This window comes from Drosophila hydei, unplaced genomic scaffold (assembly GCF_003285905.1).
Source record: "Drosophila hydei strain 15085-1641.00,03,60 unplaced genomic scaffold, DhydRS2 tig00008122-arrow-pilon, whole genome shotgun sequence".
Classification (NCBI taxonomy): Eukaryota; Metazoa; Arthropoda; class Insecta; order Diptera; family Drosophilidae; genus Drosophila; species Drosophila hydei.
Window position 1 is genome coordinate 4,717,081 of NW_022045833.1, and position 23,321 is coordinate 4,740,401.

The 23,321-nt window shown below is 35.8% G+C and overlaps 2 protein-coding genes across 2 annotated transcripts; one reads left to right on the plus strand and one right to left on the minus strand.

Annotated features, from left to right (window-relative positions):
* Positions 1–3,526: 3,526 nt before the first annotated feature.
* On the minus strand, positions 3,527–5,555 carry LOC111593866 (adenosine kinase). Its single transcript, XM_023306926.2, has 3 exons — positions 4,944–5,555; positions 4,705–4,860; positions 3,527–4,628 (listed from the first exon to the last, which is right to left on the minus strand). The coding sequence occupies exons 1-3, from the start codon at positions 5,021–5,023 to the stop codon at positions 3,767–3,769; spliced, it is 1,098 nt and encodes a 365-aa protein (XP_023162694.2). The 5' UTR covers positions 5,024–5,555; the 3' UTR covers positions 3,527–3,766.
* Positions 5,556–12,828: 7,273 nt separating this feature from the next.
* LOC111593870 (growth arrest and DNA damage-inducible protein GADD45 alpha) lies at positions 12,829–13,933 on the plus strand. The gene has a single exon (XM_023306931.2). The coding sequence runs from the start codon at positions 13,144–13,146 to the stop codon at positions 13,624–13,626; it is 483 nt and encodes a 160-aa protein (XP_023162699.2). The 5' UTR covers positions 12,829–13,143; the 3' UTR covers positions 13,627–13,933.
* Positions 13,934–23,321: the final 9,388 nt, after the last annotated feature.

Sequence of the window (23,321 nt, forward strand, 5' to 3'; positions counted from 1 at the left end):
AGTAATAGGCATGTATTATGTAATATTTTATAATAGTTTTGAAGCTAATATAAAATGCACTTCGGTAAAGGAAGAAAGAACCTTGAGATTCAAGGACAGTTCAACGTTGCAAATGGAACTCTGGCTATAACAAGAATATTGTTCTTCGCAGCTCATAGGAAATTTACATTATGATTGCACTTAAATTTTCACTTGAATATAAAAATTCTTCTGAATATCAACAGATATCAAAATGATTAAGGATTAAATTGAAATTCTGTTTTGTATATGCAAATCCCTATTTAATTTAAGCATCGATTTTCCACACGTACGCAAGACATCAACAGCACAAAAATGTGCCGGGACCTGCTGTTGGGCAGAATATCCTTTCAAAAAGCTAACGAGGCGATAACGTGGCCAGCAGCAATCAGGCAGTGGGCCAGGCCGTGCCGCAGACCGGCGATAGGCAGACATGACTTATTAAACAATAAAAGCGGATTATCCGTAAACAACTGAGCAAACATGCCAGAGCCAAATATTTGGACCAGGCTCGCCCGCTTACCATGTGGACAGCGGCCAGAGACAAAAGCAAACAGAGAGAGAGAGCGAGACAAAAAAAAACAATATAAAAATCAACAAGCGACTGGCATAACATAATTCAGCAACAATGCCAGCTCAGCAAATACGGCGGGGAATTAAAATAAGACCTGTGCAAAGGAGCAGGAACAGGAGCAGGACCTTGGGGTAGACCAAGCCCATAAAGGCACACATTATGGCCACTTAACCGCGCGTTATGCCGCAAAAAGGCAAAGGACAAAGCCAAAAGCTCAAGCCCAAAAAGTCCTTGTGCGTGTGTGTGTGTGTGCGTGAATGCGGGCGTCTGTGGCGTATGCGCAATATTTTGTGCAAACAGTACCAAAGACCAGGCCAGACCGCAGCTAGCCCTCTCCGTTGCCAGCAAATATGCAATGTCAGTTACAGCTGCTCATGCGAGGCGCTGCACATAAATCAAAGGACAACCAAAGGACGTAAGTATCTGGTCGAAAAATGCATTCTGAAACAGCAGCCAAATTTATTATAAATTAAAAGCTAAGCTCAGGCAAATGGACGGCATTTAATTATCACATTTTGTGCAGCAGCAGCAGCTACTCCAGCACAATGGGGCACACACATCAAAGGACAACACACACATGCATGCTAAGTCCTTGTCCTGTTAACCCTATAAACCACAGGCTGACATTAATTACGTATACTCTTAGTTGGCTGCTGTTCAGAGCTCCGATTTCCAGCTGAACTTGTATAAAATTAATATCAAGCAATTAACAGCATTTTCAGTTGTGATTTAAACGACTCGTCTGCTACACTTAAGCAACTCAGCTGCTGGTGTCACTGCCGCCTCTTTCGATAGACGCCCACAATTGTGTGGGCGTGTCTATATTGACTCTAACACATTTCTAGTGGGCGATTGCTAAGCAGCTTTTTGCCAATTAAGCAGCTCACAGTAGCTTATTTTTGCTTGAGAGAAAGAGCAAAAGAAATAGAAAGAGTAGATTGTGAAAGAGAGTCGGGGCTGTAAGAAAGAGAGAGGTAATGAGAGAATCGCCTTGAAAACTGAAATTGTTTTGCTAAGCTTCTAATTTGGCATTTGTTTATTGTTAGGCGTAAGTCGCAAAGTTAGAGATGGACACATGTCGTGAGCTGTCGTGAGTAGAATTTCTCGTATTCTAATAAGAATTTTTTTTCAATTTGTAAGCCTAATAAATATTTAAATAAAATATTCACTTATTTTATATATTTCTATATATTTTTAAAATGTTATACAAATGTGTATTTTGTTCATTTACAGATGATCAGCGTTGACATCAACTTTATAAATATAATTATATATTTTTTCACAGCCATACGTTAGACTCATCTCTGGCTCGTACCATATTATCTACAAAAAAATTATAACTACATATTTATTTCACTTTCATATCTAATTAAAAATGCATGCTTACCTCTCAGTTTATATATATATATATATTCTTTTGTGTTCATATAACATAAATTCATGCAGCCAAATGACTACCGAAGCCGAACAGATAAAAGATTAAAATTAGCCCTCATATATATCCATATATATCTATATATACTCCGTGTTTATAACCTTTTTAAAGTACATCACTAGCTCTCACTTGACTTTGCATCAGCTGCTATTGGCCAAGATGCTCTCTGTTTGTGTCCCCCTTTTAGCATGAGAGAGTCAAGCAGCGTGGCTAATACGGCTTAGTTTTGTTAACGATTTGCAAACACGTGTGACTCGCAGCCACAGTCCCAATGCCTGCTCACGAGTTGCCTTCTATTCCAATTCTAATGGCGATTGCGAGCAATCCCCCCATTCGCAGATAAACAACAATGAAACATTCGCTTTGATGATATCTAGACATGCTAGATTTGGAGCTATGCCGTCATATCCCGCTCCGGCTTATGGATGTGGGCCGCCCATGAGTAAGTCAGCATAAGATAATGCGATGTGATTGTTTACACAAAATAAACCAATACAACGAAATGTATATACATTACTCTTGTAGGAATAAGCAAAGCTGCAATTGGCTTTCTAATTGGGATTACGGTAAGGTCTGAATATTGCTAAACCCTGAGAAATGCCTGAATCAGTTTTAAAGAATATAAACTTTATAAGCAAATAAGAAATAAAAAATAACTACAGTTAAAATAAATTAAAAATTCTTTACGTTTTTGTCAAAGGCTATTTTAGATACGAAAAATAAAATATAACTAATTATTTAAAGCAACTTTGTCTTATCACAGATATTGAAGTGTTTTATTTGAAATATATATATATATTAATTAATTGTTGTATTAAATAGAAAAAAAATTGATAAATCCAACAAGTATTTATTTAAAATTATATATAAATAAGAAATAAAAATATATATTTTATGAAAAAATTTTATATTTTTATTATAGTAATTAATAAAAATATATTTTATGTAAAATGTGGTTTCAATTAAAGTAAAACGATTACAACTTCTAGCAAGCTGAGCAGCTTCAAGCTGCGAGAGTCTAAGTACATATGATGTATACAGACTATTTATATATGGGTTATATATAGTTAATCTGTAACTCACTAAACTTGGTTTTTTTTATAGCTGTGCTGTAATAAATTAATTACCTTAAGTGCCTAAGTAGACTAATTTGTGAAAGTTGACTTTCTCAGATAAGATAACAAATTTCATTTTAACAAAAAAATGCATAATAATATATATGAATATATTTATATATATATATATATATATATATATATATATATATATATATATATATATATATATATATATATATATATATATCTATATATATATAGATATATATATATATATAAATATATATATATATATAATATTTATAATATTATTATACAATATTTATATATATCGTTCCAGAACGATTTATGATTAAATTTGTATTTTTTTAGACTATTTATGACTAGCCTTACACATGGCCATATGATGTTTATTAAAAATTATTCGTTATTTGTAATTACTCATTAAGAAAAAATGTGTAATTGCCATCTTATTTTATGGTAATATTTATTGTTGTTTTTGATTTGCAAAATTGCTACAATCCGAGCGCAAAAATATTACTCACTGAGTGCATTGTCGCATCATAAGGAACTAAGTATATACATTTATATATTACATAATATTCGTGCAATTAAGGCATACTTTGGTGTCGCTGAGTTTCTCTTTGCATACCATAGAGTGAAAGGGGCACCCGATGGCAGCTAAGGCAGGTTGCAGCCCACCTGAGTAACGACCTTGGAAGCGACGTTACTAGCCAAACGGACGCACTCAGTGAGCGAGCGTTTCTCGAGCCATGCGTGCAGGAAGCCGGCAGCAAATGAATCTCCAGCTCCAGTGGCATCCACCAGCTGCTCGGCGCGTTGTGCTCTGAAATCCTCGAATCGCAGCTCGCCGGGAGGTGCACGCTCTGCCACGTAGTTAGTGGCCAGCTGCACACCTGCGTCGCCATTTGTGATTAGCAAAATCTTGGGCTGGCCCAGCTGCAACAGCTGGCGTGCCAGATTTTCCACTGTCTCACAGCCAGCTACCTTGGCGAGCTCTTCAAACTCCTGCCGATTGCCGAATATAAACATCGCACGATTCGCCAGCTGCTGCATCTGTTCCGAGTGCTCACGCACTATATAAGGAGCACTGAGATTCAATGCCAGATGACGACGTTCCCGCACCAAGTGCACCAGTATATAATCACAGACTTCGCTACGGTGAGGCACAAAGAAGCCCTCCACATAAAGAATTTGCTTTCGTTCAATGGGACGCAGAAAGCTTTGTGTGTCATGCATAGCAGCTCGCTTCAGCTCTTGAACAGAGAAGTGGGCGGATGCCCCGATGTTTGCATAGAGCGTGGGACTGTCGTTGTACATGAGACACACACACTGGCCCGTATGTACATCGTCGACTACCTGCAGTCGAGCCTCAATGCCACGCTCCAGCAGCAAAGAGCGCAACTCCTCTCCATGTTTGTCATTACCAATCGAGCCGAAGAACTGGGCGTCTGTGCCGAGGTGCTTAAGAATACGCACCGTATTCAAAGCAGACCCACCTGGGTTATTTAAGTAGCTGGAGCTATGAAATATATAGAAATATATTAATATTCATATATATATTTATGTCAATTAGCAACTGTTTGAGAATAAGTTACCCATTAGCTGCCTCTACGACAATATTGTTCAACCGCTCCAGATCCATTTCACCCTTGGAGCCCAGCTTCAGCTCATAGCGTTGCAGCAGCTCCGGCGCCTCCAGCTTCACAGTGCGATCCAGCAGAACATTGCCAAAGCAAACGACTTTGCGGGGTCTGTCAAACAGATTGAGCGAAGCTGCACTTAGTAAATTTGAAATGGGAAAAACCCCCACGCACAGTGGGGCCAAAACACTCACGTATCATAATTAATTTGCGTGGCATCTAACGGATCATCGGCTCCAAAGATTTTCTCATAGGCGTATTGCAAGTACTCCATTGTATTCAAAATCGATTCAACAAAATTTCCCCTTTCCAATGTCTGAAGGCCGCGCTCTATTTGAAAAATTTCGCTGCTCCAGCGGTTCCGTCACTTCCGTCAGCCAGCGACAAACTGAATGCTCGAGCCGGTTTCGCTTTGAGTATTTATATGTACCAATTATATATATGTATACATATTTCCATTCCCATGAACAATTAGTTTGAAGCTCTCACAAAGAAACGGTCTGAAACTTCGTTTATTGTTTCGGCTTTGGTGTTGTTCTTTTTGTTGTTGTTGTTGCCTGTCATATTTTTAGATTTTTGGTTGTTTTTTCCTCGACTTCTTTTCGTTCTGTGTGCGGCCTCCGGTTACATCACAAAGCTTTTTTTCGCATCAGACAAGGTGTTTTTTGTTCTATTGAGTCACCCTGTGTCGCCTTCTAAAGTTCAAATTCAAATATCAAATTTGCGTTAAATTGCTCTATTACAAATATAATTGTTAACATTAGAAAAAGCAATTCCGCAATGTGAAAAAAACTGTCTTGACTTCGGCTCTTACTCAACACTGATTGGGCATATAGTCAGCTGTTAGCAGCGTTTGTTTACGCGAAAGAAGCAGCAGAGCTTTGTTCTTTTGCCTTTTGCCGGCAAAACAAACGTCTAAGCAAAAGCTTTACATTTGACTTGAGCTTTTGTGAGCGCAAAGTGCTGCCAACTTGCTTGAAGTACAACAAATCCGTTGGATTGGCTATTCAAATTTAATATTGGGGAAATTTAGTTGAGGGGAATTTTCAATAGAAAGCATTTAATCTTTCTACTAATTAAATTACTGCAAAATAATCGGAAAAGAAAATAGATTTTGAAATTTTACAACGAAACACAGCTGATATGTTAGACTTTTACAATCGAAATAAATTTGTGCATTAAAATGCGAAAAAACTGATTTAATTTGCTTAAAATTTTAAAAATATTATTTTTTAAGTATATTTTAAAAATTTAATTTTCATATAAAATATTATAAATAAGAATTTTTCATTTAAATAGTTTTTTAAAATAAAACATTTTCATTAATTTTGAAATTAAGTTATCATAAACTAAGCTACATCTGTTTTGGGGATTACAAACCAGAAAAATTTATTTATAGTTATTTATACGATAAAGAAAAAACCACGCAACAAGCATGCACTTAAATCATTTGGGGGAACTTTTCGCATATGCATATCGAAATCAGTTTCTTCTTTTTTTGTGCATGCAACGTACAAAATCTGTGCGTAGATAGAATAGTCTCCGGCATTGGGGCTTTTCATAAGGCATTCAACCGCATTCTGCTGGGGCTTACCCAATATCAAGAAATTCCCCCTAATCACATATCTTGCTTATACATAATTGCAGCTTGAAATTGACCATGCCTTAAGCTCTCTCAGTGGCTCTCTTAACTGGTCTTAAAGCAGCGCACGTGAGTGGAAACGCGACTCAGTCGAAGCAAACGCAAAGCGCGTCAGGTATTGCAATCGAACTTTAGACTCACCTTCCATATCGGTATGGATCCATAAAAATGCGTACATTGAGCACGTCTGTGTATGTGTGTGTGTTTTTTAAAGGGAATTCGAGTAAACCTGTTTTGCCGTGGCCATGCACCGGCCAGTCCATCGCTGAGTGACAAGATTTGGCTTTTTGAGTCATGTCGAACATATTTTTAGTTGAGCGGCATGACTCAGCGCAAAAGCGAGAATTCCATCATCAGCCATGCGGCGGCCACTTGTTTCTGTGTGGCATGTAGCAGCCAATAAGCCAAGCCGAATAGGTAGCAGCTATACGAAACCCCGACCTATTTCCCATTGTGCATCATGCGACGTTCGCATGTAGCTGAAACTCAACTACAGTGATATCTGATATATGTTTTTCTTATAAATATTTATTGGGCATTTATCAGTAGATTTTACCTGAATGTTGTCTATGGATTAATATTCCTGAACTAATACTCTCTCCATATTTGTGTTTATGTTGCCAATAAAAATACATTGTAAAAATGTGTATCATATTGTCATCTATATCTATGAGAACAAATATCGTTTGTTTCTTTGTTTGCTTTTTATTTGTAAGCCTTCATGAAATACATAAAAATTATATTTTATTAAATTATAAAAAAGAATGTGCTTTTAATAATTTTAGCAAGGGATCACCCGGCCGTAACAACAAAGTTTTTGCCCCAAAAATATAACGAGAAATATATTTTTAAAATTTGAAGGCAAGCTTCTGCGGCAGTTGTTCGCTTCACTTTGCTGTACTTTAAAGTAGATTTCACTGTAATTGTTATTTTAGTGCATTTTTCCGGCAACAACAATGAGGCGTGGCCGCAGTTCATTGCCCATCAGAATAAGTAAAAAATTGGCGCGCAAATTTTGTGGCCTGATATAGAATAAGTAAATATAGTATTCCATTTTCTCTTTTTTCATTTCTTTTTTGTTGTTCTTGTATTTTACGCTTCAATTGTATTTTTTAGCTTGGCTAGGCGAAAATTTGCAAGCCGTGTTTTGAATTGTTTATGCGCAGCAAGTTAACAATATTTATATTTAGATTTCAGATAGGTCAGTGATTTGAGCAGATCTTTACGTATCGAAGATATATCGGGTGATTGCCCTAAAAATGCCAACTAAACTCTTTTCTCTATATTTTCTCATTTTTTTTGCGGTCAGTTCATTGAGTTCAACAAATATTGCACATCAAATTACAAATTTTGTTTTTTTCCAAGAAGTTCATTAAACTTAACTTTGCGTTGTTTTTAGGGAATTGCTTAAAGCAGCTGGTACAGTTATGCTTGCTAGGCAGTTAGAGTTAAATTCTTTGCTGTCTTTCGGGAAACCCTTGCAAAGTGTCGTACATTCAACCTTTACTAAAGCAATGGAATTTCGTATGTTTTTACATATTTAATATTGTCTTTCAGATTTGTAAGTACGTGCCTTTGGTCAGGTCAGCCTAATTAAAAATATATTATTACTCTGCACATAAAAAGAAAAAACAAAGCTCAGCAGAAATAAAAATGTTGCTCGCACAACAAAATCGAATACAAAAACAAAAAAATTTAAAAGTGTAAAAAAGAAACAAAAACATGTGAGCGCCAACGGTAAGTGAACTCCGAATCCGAAAGGCTTCAATTGATGTCAATTGCCAGATGAGGGAGCTGTGCTTACTATATTGTAGTTCCTGAAACTGAGCTATAGGCGTCTATATAAATTTAACAAATGCATCATCACAAACAATATATATAAATATATAAATATATATATTTTTGAGTGAGTTTTTTGGTTTTTTTTTTAATGTGCACGTATTTACCCCCTGGACTGGCTTTCATTCACTAAAATTTCAGGCGAAAAAAATACACAGCAACAACAACAATGTCAAACACCATTTTATGTGTTTGTCGCGCGCTCATTAATTAAACAATGAGACAGCAAAACACTTTCGCACAGACATCAAGTATACGCAATGTGCGCCGAGGGCACAACTTGACGTCAGCTCTGCATATAAGTCAACATATATATATATATATATGAAAATCTACTTAAGCATAATTTTTGCTATGTTACCTTTGAGTCATTTGGCACGACCTGTTGACCAGTTTGGCGCATAGCCAAATGCATGACCAACAATCAGCATGAGTTCGCGTGAAAAGCGAGTGCCGCAAATTGATGATTGCCATTAAATAGGCTATAAATTGACAAGAACTGAGCAGCTAGCTGAATTTTCCACAAAAAACTGTGTGACAATATGAATTTTTGGGGAAATTTAAAAGTCATTAACAAATTCAACGAAAAGCGATTGCTTAAAATCAAGGCAATATGGTGAGAGTAAAAGTTCAAGCGAACAATCAACTGAGATGCACTCACACACACCCATGCACACATACACGTATTTAGATATGCACTTAAGCTGCGCTCAGAGCAGCTGTTAGCAGCGTTTGTTTACGCGAAAGAAGCAGCAGAGCTTTGTTCTTTTGCCTTTTGCCGGCAAAACAAACGTCTAAGCAAAAGCTTTACATTTGACTTGAGCTTTTGTGAGCGCAAAGTGCTGCCAACTTGCTTGAAGTACAACAAATCCGTTGGATTGGCTATTCAAATTTAATATTGGGGAAATTTAGTTGAGGGGAATTTTCAATAGAAAGCATTTAATCTTTCTACTAATTAAATTACTGCAAAATAATCGGAAAAGAAAATAGATTTTGAAATTTTACAACGAAACACAGCTGATATGTTAGACTTTTACAATCGAAATAAATTTGTGCATTAAAATGCGAAAAAACTGATTTAATTTGCTTAAAATTTTAAAAATATTATTTTTTAAGTATATTTTAAAAATTTAATTTTCATATAAAATATTATAAATAAGAATTTTTCATTTAAATAGTTTTTTAAAATAAAACATTTTCATTAATTTTGAAATTAAGTTATCATAAACTAAGCTACATCTGTTTTGGGGATTACAAACCAGAAAAATTTATTTATAGTTATTTATACGATAAAGAAAAAACCACGCAACAAGCATGCACTTAAATCATTTGGGGGAACTTTTCGCATATGCATATCGAAATCAGTTTCTTCTTTTTTTGTGCATGCAACGTACAAAATCTGTGCGTAGATAGAATAGTCTCCGGCATTGGGGCTTTTCATAAGGCATTCAACCGCATTCTGCTGGGGCTTACCCAATATCAAGAAATTCCCCCTAATCACATATCTTGCTTATACATAATTGCAGCTTGAAATTGACCATGCCTTAAGCTCTCTCAGTGGCTCTCTTAACTGGTCTTAAAGCAGCGCACGTGAGTGGAAACGCGACTCAGTCGAAGCAAACGCAAAGCGCGTCAGGTATTGCAATCGAACTTTAGACTCACCTTCCATATCGGTATGGATCCATAAAAATGCGTACATTGAGCACGTCTGTGTATGTGTGTGTGTTTTTTAAAGGGAATTCGAGTAAACCTGTTTTGCCGTGGCCATGCACCGGCCAGTCCATCGCTGAGTGACAAGATTTGGCTTTTTGAGTCATGTCGAACATATTTTTAGTTGAGCGGCATGACTCAGCGCAAAAGCGAGAATTCCATCATCAGCCATGCGGCGGCCACTTGTTTCTGTGTGGCATGTAGCAGCCAATAAGCCAAGCCGAATAGGTAGCAGCTATACGAAACCCCGACCTATTTCCCATTGTGCATCATGCGACGTTCGCATGTAGCTGAAACTCAACTACAGTGATATCTGATATATGTTTTTCTTATAAATATTTATTGGGCATTTATCAGTAGATTTTACCTGAATGTTGTCTATGGATTAATATTCCTGAACTAATACTCTCTCCATATTTGTGTTTATGTTGCCAATAAAAATACATTGTAAAAATGTGTATCATATTGTCATCTATATCTATGAGAACAAATATCGTTTGTTTCTTTGTTTGCTTTTTATTTGTAAGCCTTCATGAAATACATAAAAATTATATTTTATTAAATTATAAAAAAGAATGTGCTTTTAATAATTTTAGCAAGGGATCACCCGGCCGTAACAACAAAGTTTTTGCCCCAAAAATATAACGAGAAATATATTTTTAAAATTTGAAGGCAAGCTTCTGCGGCAGTTGTTCGCTTCACTTTGCTGTACTTTAAAGTAGATTTCACTGTAATTGTTATTTTAGTGCATTTTTCCGGCAACAACAATGAGGCGTGGCCGCAGTTCATTGCCCATCAGAATAAGTAAAAAATTGGCGCGCAAATTTTGTGGCCTGATATAGAATAAGTAAATATAGTATTCCATTTTCTCTTTTTTCATTTCTTTTTTGTTGTTCTTGTATTTTACGCTTCAATTGTATTTTTTAGCTTGGCTAGGCGAAAATTTGCAAGCCGTGTTTTGAATTGTTTATGCGCAGCAAGTTAACAATATTTATATTTAGATTTCAGATAGGTCAGTGATTTGAGCAGATCTTTACGTATCGAAGATATATCGGGTGATTGCCCTAAAAATGCCAACTAAACTCTTTTCTCTATATTTTCTCATTTTTTTTGCGGTCAGTTCATTGAGTTCAACAAATATTGCACATCAAATTACAAATTTTGTTTTTTTCCAAGAAGTTCATTAAACTTAACTTTGCGTTGTTTTTAGGGAATTGCTTAAAGCAGCTGGTACAGTTATGCTTGCTAGGCAGTTAGAGTTAAATTCTTTGCTGTCTTTCGGGAAACCCTTGCAAAGTGTCGTACATTCAACCTTTACTAAAGCAATGGAATTTCGTATGTTTTTACATATTTAATATTGTCTTTCAGATTTGTAAGTACGTGCCTTTGGTCAGGTCAGCCTAATTAAAAATATATTATTACTCTGCACATAAAAAGAAAAAACAAAGCTCAGCAGAAATAAAAATGTTGCTCGCACAACAAAATCGAATACAAAAACAAAAAAATTTAAAAGTGTAAAAAAGAAACAAAAACATGTGAGCGCCAACGGTAAGTGAACTCCGAATCCGAAAGGCTTCAATTGATGTCAATTGCCAGATGAGGGAGCTGTGCTTACTATATTGTAGTTCCTGAAACTGAGCTATAGGCGTCTATATAAATTTAACAAATGCATCATCACAAACAATATATATAAATATATAAATATATATATTTTTGAGTGAGTTTTTTGGTTTTTTTTTTAATGTGCACGTATTTACCCCCTGGACTGGCTTTCATTCACTAAAATTTCAGGCGAAAAAAATACACAGCAACAACAACAATGTCAAACACCATTTTATGTGTTTGTCGCGCGCTCATTAATTAAACAATGAGACAGCAAAACACTTTCGCACAGACATCAAGTATACGCAATGTGCGCCGAGGGCACAACTTGACGTCAGCTCTGCATATAAGTCAACATATATATATATATATATGAAAATCTACTTAAGCATAATTTTTGCTATGTTACCTTTGAGTCATTTGGCACGACCTGTTGACCAGTTTGGCGCATAGCCAAATGCATGACCAACAATCAGCATGAGTTCGCGTGAAAAGCGAGTGCCGCAAATTGATGATTGCCATTAAATAGGCTATAAATTGACAAGAACTGAGCAGCTAGCTGAATTTTCCACAAAAAACTGTGTGACAATATGAATTTTTGGGGAAATTTAAAAGTCATTAACAAATTCAACGAAAAGCGATTGCTTAAAATCAAGGCAATATGGTGAGAGTAAAAGTTCAAGCGAACAATCAACTGAGATGCACTCACACACACCCATGCACACATACACGTATTTAGATATGCACTTAAGCTGCGCTCAGAGCGCACACACAAAGAGCGGCATTGGGTTGAGCTTAGCTTAAGCTAAAAGGGCAAGGTAAGCGGCTGCAGTGCGTAATAAAAGCCGCAGAAGAGGAAAGATACAAACTTTGCTAATTGCCCAAAAAATTAACGGAAATCTTTTGCGGCATCCAAGCTTGATTTTTGCAACAACAAAAAGGCATCAAAAAAACTTGCTGAAGCTTCAAATTTAGAGCGCGAACGGAGGTGTCAAGCGAAAATTATTTGGAATAAAGCACACACACACCCACACACATATACGCTCACACGTACACTGTCGGAGAGAACGAGAGTGAGCGCGAGCGCGCACGACTATGCTATGTGTGGGTTTTACGCCGGCTGTGTGTTGCGTGAAAAAAAAATTGGAAAAAAAGCTCTACTCAACCAAGAGAGCAACCGTCAGCACATGTTGAACTTCTGTCTCTCTTATGAAATTCGTACGCGGCGAGAGCACAGCTATAAAAGCGCGCGCTCGCCAGCGTTTGGCATTCATTGTGAAATTGCAAATCAAAATTGAAACAAGCAGCAAGCGATACGGTTGAACGGATTTCAAAGCGGACAACGTCAACGTGAAAAGAATTTCATAAGCAAAAGTTAATATAGCACAAATTGCCATACCAAAAAACAAGAAACAATCAAAAGCTAATCAAATTGACTAAAGCTAAATAACATTAGCAAAAACAAGAAAAACAAAGACAAAGCAGTGCTAAGTCAAGAAAAAGTGTGCGTTACGCAAACACAAAAAGTGCAAAGAGAAGCTTCAAAAATAGCTCAAGCTCAAGCTCAAGTGACAAAATCAGAAGAGATTAACAAATCCAATATGGTCGTTGACGAATCAGCCAACATGCATCACTATCACAACAACAACAGCCTGGAGCTGACCGAGTGCGCCATGCCCATTGGACGTACCGTTAAAACGGCTCTGCTGCGTGCCCAATCGGAGGCTCGCGTGATTGTCGGCCTCTCGGCTGCGATCAATACCCTTTCGAAATCACCAGAGGGTTCATTGTTTTGCCTGATGGCCGTGCCCAAGGACGGCGATTCGGCCACGCATATGCACGAGGTGCTGCTGGAGGCGTTCTGCTATGAAAATGATATCTATGTCATTAAAGTGGACGATGCCACCAAGCTGAGCCGGATTCTGGGCCAGGAAAGCATCGAGTCATGCTGCCTGATACAAAAAACCTGGGCAGGCGAACAGAACGAGGAGCAGCTGAACAAGGCAGAAAATCAACTGGTCGACTTCTGTGAAGCACATTGGGATGCCCCACAACATCCCATTGTCCAGCTGCCCGCGGTGTAAGCACTTACGGAGAGATGGCAGAAGCTACAAGTTGAACAGCCCGTCACAGTAGGGCAAAACATGGGTTTAAATCAAACAAACAACCAGTTAAGACAAGGTTAATGTACCCGAACGTTTGGAGAGTTCTGAGGAAACCGACGTTGGGACATATTCCAATTACATATAATACATCATATATATATGCATATGTATAAGTGTATATAAAAGGAGGAGGAGGAGGATGAAGAGAAGGAGGTGGAGCAGCGAAAGCTAAAGTAACTGCAAAACGTTGGACAATTATATATTATGCTAGAGAGTCAGAGAGAGAGAGAGAGAGAGAGAGAGAGAGAGAGAGAGAGAGAGAGCGAGAGAGAGAGAGAGAGGCAAACGATGGCGACAACGACCTTCGTTGCAGCAGTTCAACAACAGACGAGAATGCAGCAGCAAAACCAGCAATCAGCAACAACAACAACAACACAGCTGCTGCTGCGGAAGTGCAAGCACTCTCTCGATATCCCACTCTCTTTGATCTGGCACTAATACACCAACACATGCTCACACACTTAAGCGCGTGACCAGCTGCTGGTTTTTTTTTCTGAGAGAGATTATTGATAATGGCGAAATTTTCGTTCGCATTGAACAGATTTACGCAATAAATTGTAATAAACTCAATTAAAACATAATATTGTAATTTGTATGTTAAAGTTAAAGTTTTGTTATGTTAGCTTTTCAAATAAAAGGCGTATAAATTGTACAAAAAAAATTACAAAAAAAAACCAACAAAAAAATGTTATTTAATTTTAAGTTGCAAAATTAAAAAAAAGAATTTTTTGAAAAAAGAAAATAAAAGAATATAAAAAATGAAACCTCAAATATCTTTTTATTGAAATTTTCAGCTTTTTCATGTTACAGCCCATTGGAATTTGAATGACAAATTCTTGACGTCAGAATTATAGAAATCCCTTAAGTCTGGAGAAAATCGCAGCAGAATATCAATCAATCCTTAAAGAGCTTTATCAGCGGTATTCCCCCATACGAATACCAAATATGGACGCGCTCTTATCAAGCATATGCATATGCCAGTCATACACATATACATATATAAATATATATACTACTTATATAGTCTGAATCAATGCTATAATGTGGCCAATTAAGCGATCGCCTTATATGGGCTCTACGTGCACGTTTCAGTCGGAGACATGTTAATATAATCAATGCCAGAGATCCAGACAGCGCGACTTCGTGCTATTATACATGGAAAAATTTGTTTGCAGAGCTTGGCAAAAAACAGAAAGAAACAACAAAAACAACCATTTTCAACATATAATCTTTAATGGAGTTGCTAAGAGCCACGTATAACTTGTATAGGTCAGTTAGCTATAAACTGAAACTCGAGACAAAATGAGAGAAAAAAACAAAAGAAATTAGCTTAAGTGCCTTTTAATTTGTTAATATATAATCATAAATGATTATACAACTTGAGCTCTTAAATTATTAACAATTGCTACAATTTATGGTAATTTAATTAAAGTAATTAAAAGACTGCTAGCTAGATGTTTAATGGAATAATAATAATATTGTTACTGAGTAACAAATATCGTACAGATTTAATTATATATATATGTAAATATATTTGTATATAGTAGAACTACATAATATGGTTTGCACATTTTATATTTTGTTCTACTATGGACATATATGAAAACTTTAGTTATATTCATTTTATTTGTGAGTAGAAATTTTATTAAATAATTTTTCTAATTTTTCCTTTTTTTTTATTTTTTTTAAAACATTTTGAAATATATTTAAGTGACATTACATATTTTGATATTTATTAATAATTGTTAATAAATATATATAATTTTCTCTCATATACCTCTATTATCCAATGTTTCTTGTCTTAACAGAACTACATATTAATTAATTAATTATCTAACTCAAAAATTACCCAAAAACACTGAAAAAATCAACAACATTTTTAAAATTAATGTACATTTGCAATTATAATATAAGCTCTATTTCACTTAAACGTTGCACCTGTTGAACTATCTGTCACTATTTCGTATGCAATTTAACATTAACTCAGTAATTAATAACTTACAAGCTTTAAGCAAGAACTTAGCTAATTGGCGATAATTAAGACTTACAGTTAGTCAAGTGCAGTTCGTTGATCAGTAGTATGTATTGCCCGTTAATCAGCTGGTCATCCACTTCAGTTTGCATAGTCTATATAGACGTGCACGAACAGGTAGATCGCCAGCGTACTTTACACCTGCTACGTTAATTCCAAAGAACACAGCTGAAGCAAACTCTAAGTTAGCGTTTTTGCCAAGTCATGAGTAACATTCATTGAGCAGCTCAAAATATTGTTTGAGTGGGGAAATCCTAGGCCGAATACCATTAGGAGGGCATGGCGAATGCAACGTTTGCTCAGGTAGTTCACAATTCACATGAGGCGTGACTGAGTAAAAAAAAAACAAGTGTTGGGAGCACTTGCCAAGGCGAACAATTCATCAAGCGGAAAAGATGATGAGCGGCAATGGAGTTGTCGTTGAAGGCAATGATTCATAGCAGCTCAACATATATCGATCAATACCGATTAGTATCGATGCTTACTTCTTGACCCTAAACAGTACAAAATTAGCATATTTTCAACCAAAATAATCCGTTAGCTTTAAAAGTTAACTGAACGAAGTCTAATGATAACTGCCTAAGAGACAATGGAGATGTCGTCGAAGGTAATGATTCACATCGATTCACAATGTTTCATATCGATTCATGCTAAGCCCCAACTAACAACAAATTAGCATATTCTCAAGTCAAAATTATCCGTTAGCTAGCTGAACGCACTTCGTTTCCAGTTTTTGCGACAACTTTTCAACTGTTCAACTTGCTAATTAGAGAGAGGGGTAGATGCCTGGCTACACTGCAGGCAAACCTGAACTATGAAACAAATACGGCTCAAACTTAAAGCCACTAAATAAACTTGATTTCACTTCAGCTCAAACTTTATTTTTATATTTCTATAATTGTTATTGTTTATTTTGATTTTGATTTTGATTCGGATTTGGATTTCCATTTACGCGCGCAAACATGTTTTTAGTTGTAATTGAATAATATTATTTAAATTGACTTAGAAATATATGCGCTTCACTTGAATTATATTATTCTCGTTTACTATATTCCACATAAAAACAAATACTATATAAGACCGTAATAAAAAGAGAGCAAAGCTTATCAATATTCACTTAAACATGGATTATATGTACTATATGGCAAGTGAATTATCGCTGGGAATTTCTGTGGAAACTCTACTTTTGTTCAGCGAGATAAGGGCGTTTGTTTTGCTTATTAGGCCAACTCTGTAGCACTGGGATTCACCGAGTGCCCAAATGAACTTAACACATTTACAGTTCGTTTCTCATTGAGTTTAACAAGAAATCTCACTAAAAACGGATATTTATTTATTTATTTTTAAGAATATCAGATACATAAATAAACAACCTATTTTTACATATGCGGTTCGACTTTTCATTATCTGACGTTTATCGGGTATTAATTGATCTGTTTGTGCCACAGCTAACTGATAACTTCCAAAAATTTCCAATATTTAGTATATCGTATCAATCTATCATATATATAGCAACTGGCTAGCACGCATATTTTTTGTGATTTGTTTACGATTATATATTTAGTTAATTGTATTTGATTGAACCCGCTCTGAACCTTTCCACTGCGCCCTGTCGCCAATTGATTACACAGACACGAAGCTGCGCAATAGGCACGAGACGAGGCACGCGAGCGGAAAAAATATGGTATACGATGAATGGAATACTGCCTATAACCGGTTTTTTTTCACACACAGCACACAGCCAAACATTACATAATTTACTGCCTAGAGCAGAAAAATAAGCTACGGAGATTCCCATAAACAAATATGTATAAAATATAGTATAACCTGCAATGGCTTTTGCTATGAAAGTGCATTCACTTTTTATGGGGCTCACTTTGGAGCTGTATAACGAAATTGATTAGGGCAAAATATATTTATGAGTCTACTACGTTGTGATGTGATATATAAGCGCGCTTCTTTAGTGATTGCTTCAATTGTGGAACGAATCGAACGAATTGATATGATTTATTTATTAAAAATGAATTCGGATAACAAAAACGATCTTTCACAGTGTCTCTTCCTTTTGCAATCTTTCTCTCTCTCACACTCTCATTCTCTCTCTGCATCTCAGGCTACACGCGTGTTTCTCTCTCACCACTCTCTGGGCTTCTTTCTTTCTGTGATAAGCTTAATTCATAGCTATATATATATATTAAACACATACATATATTAAAAGAATAAACCCACTCAACCATCACTTTCACACTCATTTAAAAAAAAAACAGCTGATAAGCTTTATAAATTTAAGAAATCTTACACTGTTACTTAAATTACACAAACAACAAGTTTATGACCATATTCAGGCATTGTAAAACTCAAATCATGTAAAATATTTAGCTCATAATATATAGCTGCCAAGATATACAAACAAAAGTTCAGAGAAAATTTTTAAATATTTACAGAACACAATATATGCGAGGCGTGTGCTAAGTAAACAACTATAGATACATTTAATATAAGAACAAATTTCTCTAGAATTTCAATAAGCGAAACACACATTTCACAATGCACACCGTCAATTGAGTAGTTATATATGCAGTTGTCGGAAGATCGAGTTCGACAGACAGAAAAAAACCTTATCAAGCTCAAGCAAGCCCTAGTAACTGTGACTTTGCACTTAGTGATAAGAGAGACTGTAGCACTATTCTAAAAAGAATCCAAGGTCAGGCATGAAATTTCCCACATGTACAAAGTGTTTGACCATAATTAGTTTTATTGCTTGTATGCTCTATATAAATGGAATTCCAAATTCTGTTGAAATTCATTGTGTAAACAATTGAAATACATCTTAACACCCTGGCAAGCTGACCTGGAAACAAATGTCTATTTGTATTTGTATTTGTATTAGATATCTTGCACATTCCTAGCAATCCGTTGGAAAAGTTTTAACCATGAACTGCGCATCGAAATAATTGTGTCTAGAGCAAGAAGGCCAGAAACATTCAGACAGAGACAACGCTATGAAGATAAAAGCAGCAACTGCCAATGATTAAACTAAATATGAATATTTTAGAGACTCTTCGTGTGTGCGAGTTTATTCAATATTTGATTAATGATTGAAGCGCAATTGCACCTATGCACTAGATTAAATAGTTTGAATTAAGCACCTAAGTAAACCCAACACAAAAAATGAACTAAGTCCCAAACAAAGCCGAATTAACACCACGTTTACAGTTGCGAAATGCGTGTGCCTGTATACATAAAATAATCACACCCTATTGTCTGCTGTCTGGATCGTGCTATATTATTTAATATTTGATACCCTGTAATTTATTGTCATTAATAAGTTAGAGTATATTGACATTTAAAGTCTATTTGTGCTACTGATAGTTATATGAAGTCTCGTTTCATTTGTCATATACTTAAACAATTGAGGGACTTTTTTTTCAAGTATTGCCTATACTACTGTATTCTAACTATGTGAACTCAGCCAGCATAGCAACTAGTTAATAGAAATTTGATACGCTGTTATCTAAGAGTATGTTGTATAACACTCTTAATGAATGAACTCAATTGAGACCCTCATTTTGTTTGTACACTGCTTAATGTGGTTGATATACTAACTGAAAGACTTTAAAATTGGCATGTTTAGATATATGTATGACAAGGACCGGATTATTGGTCTTCAAATACTTTTTTGAATGTTGTCTGACTTGTTTTAAAACAACAAAAATTCAATCTTAAATATATAATATTTATATTTAATAGTATAAATTTGTAATTTTTCAAATTTTAACATAATACCCAAAGTTTTCATTTATTAACTTAATATATTAGTAGGAAACTCCATTTACAGGGTATTTACAAGTTAAGCACAGTCAAGCCGCTTGCACTCTCAACTATTTTTAGTTAATTGGCCTGCCATTGATTTCTCCTCTGAGGGTCGCTTTTTGCAGAGTCCGCATCAGTTAACATAAATGCGTTGAATTTCACAAGAACTGCGACGGAGCGTTCACAGTTGATTTTCGATGGCATCGTTATCTCCACTCAACTCAACTCGTTTCGACTTGCTCGTATAACGCGTGCCAGGCAGCAAAGAAACTTTGAATTGTTTGCTGATAAGAGTTATGAAAAAAGCTGCGCGAGAGAGAAAGCGAGAGAGCGAGAGAGAGAGAGGGCGACATTGCGAGATAGAGAGTGGGAAGGGCTGTTCAACTCGCCGGCTCTGCGTGGGGCTTCCACCTGTTTTTTGCGACATGTCGGAGCACGTTTCGAACGAACAACGTGCAACTGTAAAAGTTCCGTTTGAATGTTTTGTTTTTTTTTTTTTTTTTATTGAACGTACGACATGCTGTAAAATTCTTGAAAAACAATAGCAGGAATTGTGCACATGTTGCTGTTGTCTGTTTGCTTACGCAAATCGTTGCGCATACGCAGCGTGTGACCGTGTTTACCGTTAGTGCAGGTTGAGCCACCCAAAGCCACCCCACGAAAGAAATTTCCAGCCACCGCAACTTGCGTCAATGTCATAAAAGTTTCTCACGTAAGTCAAATTTAGCTGTTGCTTATCCCCCAAAGAGCAGTAAAGATTTCGGCTCATCCCCGAACCTCTGCTGGATATTACGGAATGTATTAATACGACTTAATGACCGTATTTAAAATCCAAATTTCAACGTTTATGTCACATTAAGCGCTTGTTTAATGAAGCAATACCGATATGCTTAAATGAAGCGCATCGGGAAACTGTCAACATGTTTGGCTTGACACCTCACTGCGGGCTGATTGGGTATAAAATATATACGAGCTAATGGGCCTGCAATAAAGATATTCCACAAAAATCACTAAGTAAAGCAAAGATTTCACCCACATATTCCAAGAATCGCATCGGGGAAGCACAGCACACAAATCGAATCGATTTGAAGTCTATAAATATTCTGAATTTCAAATCGAAAGAATCTAGACCTGCATGAGATATGTATCATATACATATATCACGTCACATGAGAACTCATGACGAAAACGAACTCATGACGTCAAATGCGCATATCAGCAGATTTAAAGCTCTACGTCTGCAAGCATACGTAACAAATTCTAAATAGAAGAAAGCATAAATATACATATAAATATATAAAGATATTGAAATATATACTGTGGTTATTTATGTGATATACAAATTTCTTTCAACACTCAGCTTCGATTCCCAAGAGCGGAAGGCACATGATGCCTATAAAGAATAAATGGCATTTTTATGATTCCTTTTCTAAGAGCTTTTTTATTAACTTAGTCAAAATAAATTAAGGTATTTATGTGTTGATTCTAGTTAAGTTGAGCACGATTTAGTATAACTGCCCATCAAAATGTTGTTAACATGTTTTTAGCCAATTTATACAACTTTTTACATAATAATTTCATTGTTTTTATTACAATTAAGCACTCTTTTATATGCAAAATGTATTTTCATATATAATATATAATAAATATTTTTAAGCTGATCAGAAATGGCGTAAAACTTTTGTTACAGCTCACTGCTTAATATAATTTTATATATATGCAAATGTAAATAAATTTGATATATATACATATATAAATATATAAGTATTTACATATATATATATATATATATACTTACTTATGTATACATACATAATTTGACAGCACTTCAAAGCCCTAGCAACAGATAATGTTTAAGCGTGTTGCCAATCTTTTACGTTCAAACATGTATATCAAGCATACGCACTGTTGCTGCTGATAGCTCTGCAGCGCCGTCGCAGCTACCTCAGGCAAGTGGCGTCTAACTTATCGTCTTTAACATTATCAATGCCTGCCTATAGTAGGGTTTCCAGCCTAAGTGATTCACTTAACTCATATATGTATATATAAAGCGCCGAGTTACTTTGAACCTGATTAAAGGTCAGCTTCTAATCATCCAATCTTTCTCTCTCTATCTTTGTCTCCTCTGTTTCTTTAAAAATTGCATATCATGCAATAAATAATATATATATTCACATTAGCAACTTTATTCATTCATATGCATATTATGCTTTTGAATATTGGCAGCAACTGTACCCAAAGCAGAAATGATTGTCATTAATTTGGCTTATCGAAAACGTGATAAACGACATGTGACTAACGAGCAGATCACGTTTTCGCTGATGTATTTGGCACAACAAAATAAATAAACCTATTTCTGTGGCGTGGCAACAATTATAGATATTATGCTCACCACAAAATGGGCCATATTAGTACAGGAACATTACCCAATCAATAATAAATAATCGCTGCAAATATGGCCAATGTAGCCGTTGACCCTTGTAAATCAAGGTGAATTTACTATGGAAGTCATTGTCTATTTAACTGCGAAAGGTGCACAGAAGATAGGTCCGACCTGACTATAAAATAACAAATGTGGAACAGACGCTTATAACAAGAATGAATCGGGAGTACAGCGAAAGACCTAGATCACATAGGAGAGCTCCAGCTTGAAGCCGGATAACACTTGGAGAGCAGAGGGTTCTTAATCGGTAAGTCGACCCACCGGTCAGAAGCATAACCTGACTGATGGAGTACAAAGCATTTTTACTTACCTCAACCAAAAAAATTAAGGTGAAAATAATATTATCATAAATATAAAAAATAATAGAAATAATATAACTTATATGAACAATATTTTCAAAAATACCAACATTAATACAGAAGCAATAGTAAACCAACAAATCTTTCTTTTCAATGTAGCCTCAATAACAACACACTTGACCATTATCGTGAGTAATATTTGAGTAACTGGAAAACCATGCCAATAATAGTTTCAGCTGCCCCCATCGTTGGGTCTATTTTTACAAACAATTCAGCTTTAATTAAGATTAAGTATTTTACAACCGATTGCAATTAAATGTCATAACAAAATACAAATATTCGGAGAAGTGCTAGACATGGCCCGATTACTGTCCCGTTACTGTTGCAATATCTTATCAGCTTATCAGTTATATGGTGCGGACTATTGAAAGTGTCTCACGCGTCAAGTTCGGTGGGAAAAGCATGTTCAAGGCGCCACAAAGACCCACATTCTCTCGGCTAACTGGCGGTCTCTTATCTCCGCAGTTTACTCAGACAGGGGGTTAGCAACCCGAGCTCCGTTTGGAGTGACAGCAATCGCATGCATCATACGACAAAAGTAAATTTCTTTCAGAAATGGGCAAATACATGTAAGGAATGTACAAAAATAAACTCAAGAGGTACGAAAATAGCTTTGGTGCAGTGCTAAAATTAGCTCAAGGCAAAACACAAATGTGGACAAGTTCTGCATAAATAGCAAGAACAATAAACAACAACGCAATAAACAATAACAAATCGCGGAAAATTTTATATCAGCAATAATCTTACTAGACATAGATATATATATAAATATATGTGTATACCTTAAAGACCTTATCAGACGGCGCAGTTCCGAAGAAAAACAAAAAGTCAAGTGCGCAAAAGTTAAGATCCGACCGAAACGGGGGGAACCACCTGAACGGTAGCTCCATATAAGGACATTATTTAATAAGCTGGTGAAATTAGTTAAGTATTGGTATTAAACACAAATTAACCCTTGTTTTATGGA